Raw genomic sequence first — 9407 nt, forward strand, 5'->3', positions numbered from 1 at the left:
AATGTGTGGTCATTGTTGGCCGGGGCTTGAATGGAGTTTTTAAACACTTGAAAAAGCTCTTACCTGTTTTCTCATAGTTAGAAATCAGACAGCGAGGAGCCTTCTCAGGGTCACCGGGTAATGTCCTGTGGGGACCCCATATGCTGCTCCCTGCAGGCCCCACCATGAGTCAGTAGACCCCTGAGGAAGTGTCATTTGTAAGCCTGAATCCAAGGCTTAATCCTCCCTCGCACCAAATACCAGCCTGCAGCGTTCACAGGACACAGCAGGCCAGAGAAGTTGAATCTGGCATAAAACCCAGGCCACCCGGGCAACCTCAGGGGCTGAGTCCTCTGTGCTGGGCTCCAGTCCTTCAGCACAAAGAGGGGTTGCAATGAGAACCAAAAATGACATTTGAGCTTAAGCTTTTCCTGGGGAAATAAATCACTGTGGGAAGATAAACTAGGAAAACCGATTTGGCCTTTTTCTTTCTTTCTTTCTTTTTTAACCTGAATATCCCTTCAGAGAAAGAGAAATTCACATCACAAAAGCTGCATTTAGGAAGCATTAACTTGGAGGCCAGATGCAAAAGAAGAAAAAAAATTTACAGCTAAGGATTAAGCCACCAAGACCTGGACTGAGAATCTGACTCTGGCCAGATTCTTCCCCCCAAAGGTCTGGGTCTGTTCTTAGCATGGGCTTGTGACAGGACTCAGGCTGGGACTCCTGGCAGGTGGCCTGTCATCTTCCAGGGCGGTCTGTGGCCTCTCAGGGCAATCATGTTGGCAACACAAGAAACACTTCTGCTGGGGTTTCCAGCCCAAGTTGCTGTGGAATCCTTCCCTAAGGATTCTTCTTTTTGTTTCCAAATAAACAAAGATTTGCACAAAGCAAGAGCAAGGGGAATGTCAAAGGCTGAATTTGTTGTCACTGCTGTTTTTTGGTCAGTGGAGTGGGTGAGCATTTTTTTTTACAATACTTTCATTGGCGCATTGTCATTAAACATCATGATGAGACGTAGGATGATAGGAATGTGTGCACACAACATGGGTGTGTTTCCCTCCGGATCCCACCGCACTCTCTCCCCTTGCCTGTACATGTCACTGAGATCGATGCTCGTCATTTCTAGTGGGGAGCAGTTTGAAGTTGTAGGGGTTTTGCTCGGATCGCTCAGAAGAAGACCCTGTGACAGCGGCTTTAGGTAAGAGGTGATCTTAGAAAAACTCTTAAGGGCAAGAAGATAGGGAGGAGATGGAAAGGAAAGGAAGCCAATAAAGAGGGTGCACAGGGAGAGTCACCACCATGGACCACTGAGGCTCAGTCCTACTAGAGACTTAGGCTGATGCAGCAGAGAATGTGCTGCAGAGTTATCCCAGGTGAAATGTTAGGAGCCAGGGTATGGATATTGCTGATATGTCCTTGCCCAAAATTTGCTCCTGAGACATTAGGCCCTTTCAGCTCACCCTGCCCACTTGCTATGCACACCCAGGGTCAGGAGAAAGCCTTCAGTTAAAGGCTGGCAGGTGCTCCTGGCAGTGAATTTCAAGGAAACAAGACGACACCAAGAGCACACTAGTACAGCTAATGTGCGCTCCCCTGTGCTCTAAGCTGGCTTGCTAGAAAGGGCAAAGGAAAGTGCCCACGTGTACTTTTTGGCCCACGTAGACTCTTTATACCAGCATGTTCCTTTTTATTTTAACATATGAAATGTGACTAAAAAACTGTGGAAATACTAAAATACACACATTATCAACCTGCACACACACACACACACACACACACACACACACACACATATATATATACTATGACAAATGGTATTGATGATGAACAGTATATTTCTCAGTAAGCCATACACCAAGTTAGAAGAGATGAAGGCTCTAAAATAATAATCAAAATAATAATAATAATAGCCTAATAAAAGAAGCAAATTATTAGCTGTAAGACAGCAAGTGGAAGCTGAGGGCATCATAGTAAAATTTCTTTCTCACATTTTTTGCTATTTCTTAGGAAAATAAAAGGAAAAATTGTCCACACACTTGTTTCCCCCATTTTCTGGTAGAATCCTAATTAGACTTGAAAACAATTATGTTGCCCCCAGGAAAAGATGAAAATTCAGCCTGGAGCTAGAATCAGAACTATATTTAGAAGAATATTCTCACAAAAAATGTACATTTTTAAAGAATCATTTTATAAATAGGGATGTGAGCATAAGATTTTGAGATGATGTTTAATGGTCCATATATGACTTGTCACTCATTTTTCTTAATGGGAATGGATATAATTTACCCGAAATAAACTAGGCGCTGATATCACTGAACCCAGGGCTCTGTGAAACATAGGATGCCACTAATGACAGTTTAACGGTCATTCAGATCTAGCAAGTGGGAAGGGATTTCCAGAGATATATTACTTTGAAATCATTAAGGATAACTGCGGGTTTAGCAACAGGACCTAGTCACACACACCTAGTCAAAGGTGCACAATGGAAAGTGCATCTACCTCCTCTTTAAGGCTCACATTCCCCTTCCCCAAAGATAACTGCTATAAATGGCATTTAAGCTTTTGTTATAAGCCAAATTGGGTCCTTCCACCCCCACCAAATTTTGTGTTGATGTCTTAACCCCCAGTTCCCCTGAATGTGATTGTATTCAAGGATAAGGCCCTTAAAGAAAGGTGATTAAGTTAAAGTGAAGCCTTTAGGACGGGCTCTAATCTGACTGGTGGCCTTATTCAAAGATGAAAGTGGGACCCACAAAGATACCCCAAGGATGTGTGCACAGAAACAGAACAGCATGAGAACACAAGAAGGTGGCCACCTGCATGACTAAGTTTGTCTTTTCTAGCAAGACAGTTTAGAATACAGAAAAGCGGACATTAGCTACACTAGGTAGGTACAGTTCTGAGACAAGTGGCAAACATGATTTAAAAAAAAAAAGGAACCACTCTCTGTTAAATTTTATAAGGGGTGATCAAAATAAGAGAAAATACACACATGCACACACAAGAAAATCTCTTCTGGACATAAGGTTGCTACTTGATTAACAGCCTTCTCTCATAGATTTTAGAATCTGTGGCATTCATACTTGGCATTGATAGTTACAAATGGCAGTATCCTTTTGCATTTTCTAGAGTAATAGCTACAAACAACCTAACAGAAAAAGATGTCCCAGCAATGGTCTGTCATCAAGCTATGTTGATGCCCAGGGCAAACTCTCCCTAATGCCCTTTAATAGAACACTCCCTTTTCTGAGTGGTTTACCTATTATAAACCCACAGAAAAGGATGTGCTTTAAAAAAAGAGATCTTTTCTATCATATAGTACAGTAATCTCACCTATTTCACCATGACTTATTAGAAATAAATGCCAGCTGTAATTTTGAAAGCACTATGAATGGTTGTAATAGTGTGTCCACTGGTAATTTGTCCTGCTCTACTCTGCCTGACGAGGACAAATTTTCTATTCTTATGAATCACCTTAATGTACTCCTCTAGGAGATTTGCAGCAGTGTTAGTACATTTGTAAGGCCGTGGTGTTGTAAAACTTGCATTCAAGCTTTGAAATATTTATCATTACTCCTCCTGTTTGCTCTGAAAACATTCAGTGGCAAACTTGGAGAAAACAGGGAGTTCAGTATCAAATCCTCACTCTTCAATTTCAGAAATCTCCATCCCTACTGCCCTGATCGCCCCCAACAGACAAGTAACAAAAGGAAGACATGCCCCTTCTTAGAAGCTGCCAAGAATTCCTCTAAAGAAGGAAAATTTTATGTAAGAATGACTTGTTCTTAGTGAGACCCCCACAATACAGGTCTATTGAGATAAGGGGCAGGCTCAGCTGTGGCCCTGGAAGGTGGTGGCATGTATGACAATGTCTCCAGAGACATGGAAAAAGGCCAGGATTTCTCCCATGCCCACTTTTGAAAACTCTTCAGTAGAAATAAAAAATTCACTTATGCTATAAACACCTCGTGAGTGTTAACTACACGTTTCAGGTGCTGGAATAATTGTGGGAGTCAGAGTTCACAAATGTGACCCTCTGTAGGACTGGGATGGCATGGGATGTTCAAGTCTTAGACCCAACACTTGCTAGCCTGACAGATATGGCCAGTGATGACATCCCTAAGTTTCAGTTTCTTGATACCTGACACTCAGAACGCTGAAGTCCTTTTTACACCTTGTCTTCTGGACCCTGAGAAATTGTCATATGGTTCTGATGAGGGAAGAACTGGTTATATCTATATAACAGACAGCATTGTCAAGAGCAGATTAGTCATGGGTTCATGGGAAGTATTGAATTATATAAGGAACTACACACATGCACATGTGTGCACATAAACACACACACCCATGTCTTCCACATACCAAGACCTCAATAAATGGCAGTCATCTTTATTAAGTCACAAATGGCTCTCCTTACTAGATTTAAAAATATTTCTACAGAAAACTCACGTTTTCCCTCCCATTGGCATTCTGCAGGAGACATGCCCTGATTATTACATCCGATATTATCTTTAAAAAAATTGAAATTAATCCTGAGGATTGAAACAGGGGTACTCTATCACTGAGCTACACCCAGCCCTGTTTTATTTTTTTATTTTGAAATAAAGTCTTGCTAAGTTACCACAAACTGGCCTCAAATCTTTGATCATATCTCAGCCTCCCAAGTACTGGTATTACAATTGTGTACCATCCTGCCTGGCTTCAGATAACATCTTTGGTAGAAGACACCCATCTTATGTAGTCAGGACCCTCTCTATGTGTTCTCACTATTGTAATCCAAAGCATCTGACTGCCACAATTTAGAGGAAGGAGGATTTATTTGTTCACAGTTCCGGAGATTATAAGGTTTCAGTCCATGCTAGGCCAGTTTACATTTGCAGAACTCAGGGTGTGGCTTAGGGAAGAAAGACAGACAGACAGACAGAGATAGGTAGAGGTCTGCCCTCACATAATAAAGCCTGGAAGCAAGGTGAAGAGGGATCATATATAATTCTCAAGGCTAAATCCTCAAGGAACCCTCCTCAGCAACCAAACCCACCTCTAACAACATGGCTACCTACCCTCCATGAGATCTAGAGAGACATTTTTTTCTTTTCTTTTCTTTTTTTTTTTTTTTTTTTTTTGGTATGGGGGAATGAACCCAGGACCATTCTACCCACCATCTCTTTTTATTTTGAAACAGGGTCTAAGTTGCTGAGGCTGGTCTTGATCCTTCGATTCTCCTGTCTCTGCCTCCTAAGCACTGGGATTACAGGCATGTACCCCATGCCCAGCTAGAAAAACATTTTAAGTCCAAACCATAACACCATGTCTAAGTCCATCTCACCTCAAACAGCAGGATTCACTGTTTGGAATGTCGTCCATTTGACCCTAAGAGATGCAACCAGTGCACACACCAAGGTACCTCTGCTCCCTTGATGGCAAGCCAAATAAAAAAGGAAAGAGCCCTGGATTTATTGCAGGTTCTCTCATCTTGGCCACTACAGCTTTTTTCTGAATAAATGTTCTCATTGACAACTACTGTAGAGTTTGTAAGGTGAAGAGGTTTGTAAAGGGCACAGTGCAGGTGAAATGCGAGGTGGTATTACTGCCTGGACCAGGCAAACAGGTCCTCAAGTCAGACAGACTCAGCTCTTCCACTCACAAGCTGTCTAGCTTTGGGCTATGGACACAACCTTTCTGGTGAACCTTTCTGGCGAACCTCTGTCACTTTGTATAAAATGCAGATAAAATTAGCCATTCTACTGATCTCACATGGCTGCTAAGCCTCAAGTCTGAAAAGAATACCAAAGATCACTGTATCTTAAAACACTGTGGTTATTTAGGGTTATGATTCATCACATTTGGGGCCTTTAGCCTACAAACCAACAAGTTAAGACCACAACTGAAGCCAAAGCAGCCAGCAAAGGGAACTCAAGGAAATGCAAAGATAGCAAATTGACCCTGAAAACGTAAATCTGGATAGCATCTACAACAGGCAGGATTCAGAATAGCGATCTGGCTGGAGCGTTTGTCCCTCCCTCACGGGAAAGTGACCCATTGGAAGTTGCGGCTGCTGCCAGGAATTCTAGAAGAGGGTAACAGGGCTCTGATCCCAAGTGCTGTCCCTGAGCCATCAGACATGGCCTCCTTCCAATTCTCAAATGTCAGCAGGAGTGGAGCAGGGCTCTGCCACCAGGTGCTCTGGGAAAGAGGGCAAGCTGTGCTTACTCCACAAGCACCAGGATGGCTTCGCCAAGCCCCTTCGGCCTCCCCACCTGAAGGCCCTTCATTATTTTCTGCAAATAACGCTGCCCTTAAGTTGGGCTTCAAATACCAATTCTGGCTAGGGTATCAACATTAATTATGCCACAGTTCCCGGTGCTTGTGTAAAGATGACCACAGCACCACTGGAGAACCAGAGGCATAAACAGGCAATCTCTGAAATCGACTGACTCCTGAGAGTGTTTACTCCAAAATAAACACATAATTCACATTAGTTCTCATGCTTTTTTTTGTGCTTCTGATAATAATAAGCATTTCATCTGACCCCACCAGAAAGAAACTGGGCAAAACAAAGAAATGTCAGAAAGAGAAGTGCTCTATCTTTAAGTGCTTTTCATCCATTTTTTCTTTCATGTTTCCCAAACAAAGAAGGTGACAGGCAGGCCAAAGGCCCGTCCCACAGTGCAGACTGCTCCACTATTGGTAGCAGCTGGATGCTCAGACCCCATCCGGGAAGCCCACAGAATGGACTATTTTCAGGACCAAGGAGAAAGCAAAAGGCCTGAAGGCCAAACCTTGCTGTCTAAAAATGATGGTTATTATTTGCCTGTGTGTACCTACAGCTGTTTTTTTTTTTTAATCTACACACAAACACACACATATACACACACAGCCTGTCACATGGTCTTTGTTGGCTTCTCACTGTGGTCCTGCTTCCTGATGTCCCTTCTCCCTCCCAACTAGGGAAAAAAGGTCTGCCCCTTCCCTGGATGTCACAAGCAAAGTGTTAAAAGAGAAAATAAAACAGACCTCACCCCCAGAATAAGGCCTCAGTTCCTGAACCATCTCTGTATACAGTCATCCTACGTCCTTCAAGGTTTACACACACACACACACCCTGAATTTTCTACATCACCCTTCAGGTGATAGAAAAGACGCTAGTCAGAGACTCTGCCCTGATTTCTGAATGTTCATTGCAGTTTGTCGGGGAAAGGAGTTTAGCTCTAACATTTGGAGAGCTCTTAATAGATAATTAAACCCTTTCAAACCTAATACTCATTTCAGAAAGAAAAAATGCAAAAAGGCTCACAGTATGGAGATGAGATTGAGCTCTAGGCATTGGTAGTCAGGGATGTTCTTCCTCCTCTCACAGCCTGTTGGCTCCGGAGCTGAGGCCCAGCCTGCAAACCTCACTTCAGGATTCGGCCAGACAAATGAAAACACTTCCTTGAATTTGTCTCCCTCAAATTGGCTGCCCTGTGTGCCATGCAATTAAGAAATAAGCATCAGGTTGGCCTTGGTCCTCAGATCCTATCATTCTAACCACCTGGGAAGATGCTTCTGTGAAAGGAGATGTTTTCCTCCTCTCCAAACAGCGTCAAGACAGCAAGCCTCTGAAGAGCCACATCTGCAGACTTTGATCAGACTTTGTCACACAGCGACCAACTATTGGTCCTTCCAAGAAAGCTGAAAGAGTGTTCCTCATGTGAGTCCTCAGCAGCACACAATTTCAATTGTCATGCTTTTTTCAACATTAAAACATCATTTTCCTTTGTTTTTTCTAATTATAAAAAGATGCCTGACGCCGGGCGTGGTGGTGCACGCTTGTAATCCCCGCGCTTGGGAGGCAGAGACAGGAGGATCGCGCAGGTTCGAAGCCAGCCGCGCGCGCTGGCTTAGGAGACCCTGTTTCCAAGTAAAAATGTAAAAATAGGTATGGGAGGAACTTGGGCGCCGCCGCTGCCCGTAGCCGGCGTCTCCAACATGGCGGCTCCCCAGGATGTCCACGTCCGGATCTGTAACCAAGAAATTGTCAAATTCGACTTGGAGATGAAAGCGCTTATCCAGAATATTCGAGATTGTTCCGGACCCTTAAGTGCACTTACCGAACTGAATACTAAAGTGAAGGAGAAGTTTCAACAGCTCCGGCACAGAATACAGGAGCTTGAGCAGTCGGCTAAGGAGCAAGACAAAGAGTCGGAGAAGCAGCTTCTACTGCAGGAGGTAGAGAATCACAAGAAGCAGATGCTCAGCAATCAGACCTCATGGAGGAAAGCCAATCTCACCTGCAAAATTGCAATTGACAATCTAGAGAAAGCGGAGCTTCTTGAAGGAAGAGATGCCTTAAGGCAAAGGAAAACCACCAAAGAAAGCCTGGCCCAGACGTCTAGTGCCATCACGGAGAGCCTCATGGGGATCAGCAGGATGATGTCCCAGGAGGTCCAGCAGTGCGAGGAGGCCATGCAGACTCTAGTCACCTCTTCAAGAACCATCCTGGATGCAAATGAAGAGTTTAAGTCCATGTCGGGGACCATCCAGCTGGGCCGGAAGCTCATCACAAAATACAACCACCGAGAGCTGACGGACAAGCTCCTCATCTTCCTTGCGCTGGCCCTTTTCCTGGCTACCGTCCTCTATATTGTGAAAAAGCGCCTCTTTCCGTTTTTGTAAGGTCTGAATGCTGCCAGCTTTGGCCCTTTCGCTCCTGTTTTGGGAATTCTGAGCTCCAGCCCCAGCTGCCAAACTGAGCCACACTCCTGCCCTCCGGCTGGCTCCAGGTCCTCACAGGGCAGAGTCAGGAAGCACAGCTCCCGGCTTGCTGCAGGCGGCTCGCGTGTGGAGTGGGCACCTGTGGGACACAGAGCTGGAAGCACACCCAGCCGTCGTGGCTGCCACATGAGTGCTGAGTCCAGCCTTCAGGGTGGGAGAGCCCTCCCCCTCCCCCTCCCACTGAAGCTTAAAACGGCCAGATTGGTGAGGGGAAGAGAGGAGTGGGAAGGAGGACAGCAAGAACTCATGGTCATTCCTTGAATAAAACTGACTGTGTTTAATAGAAAAAAAAAAAAAAATAGGTATGGGAGTGTAGCCCGGAGGTAGAAGGGCTTCCAGGAACCCCAGTACCACCAAAAAAAAAAAAAAAAAAAAAAGATATGCCTGCCAATAAAAAATCAGTTTAAACAGTACAGCTATGAATAAAGTAAAAAGAGGACATTCTCTCAACTCTCCCACCTCTAAAGACAAGCCTAGTAAATATTTTGGTGTCTATCCTGCCAGAATTCTCTCTATGCCTATAAATTGTTTATAAGTAAAGTGGCAAGAATGTATATTGCAGCATTTTTATTATAATAGAAACTTTGAAGCAACCTAAATGGCCACCCAGTAAGAAGATCGTAAATTAAATTCTAGGGCAACCATACCATGCCTACCTTGCAGCTAAACAC

At 44.1% G+C, this 9407-nt stretch overlaps 1 protein-coding gene across 1 annotated transcript; it reads left to right on the forward strand.

Moving 5' to 3' along the window:
- Positions 1–7950: 7950 nt before the first annotated feature.
- LOC308271471 (vesicle transport protein SEC20-like) lies at positions 7951–8637 on the forward strand (the record flags this gene model as incomplete). The annotated part of the gene is made up of 1 exon (XM_080707845.1): positions 7951–8637. One exon carries the CDS (start codon positions 7951–7953, stop codon positions 8635–8637), a length of 687 nt encoding a protein of 228 aa, XP_080563971.1.
- Between the last annotated feature and the right edge of the window lie 770 nt (positions 8638–9407).

This window comes from Muscardinus avellanarius, assembly GCF_963383645.1.
Source record: "Muscardinus avellanarius genome assembly, chromosome: 12".
Lineage (NCBI taxonomy): Eukaryota > Metazoa > Chordata > Mammalia > Rodentia > Gliridae > Muscardinus > Muscardinus avellanarius.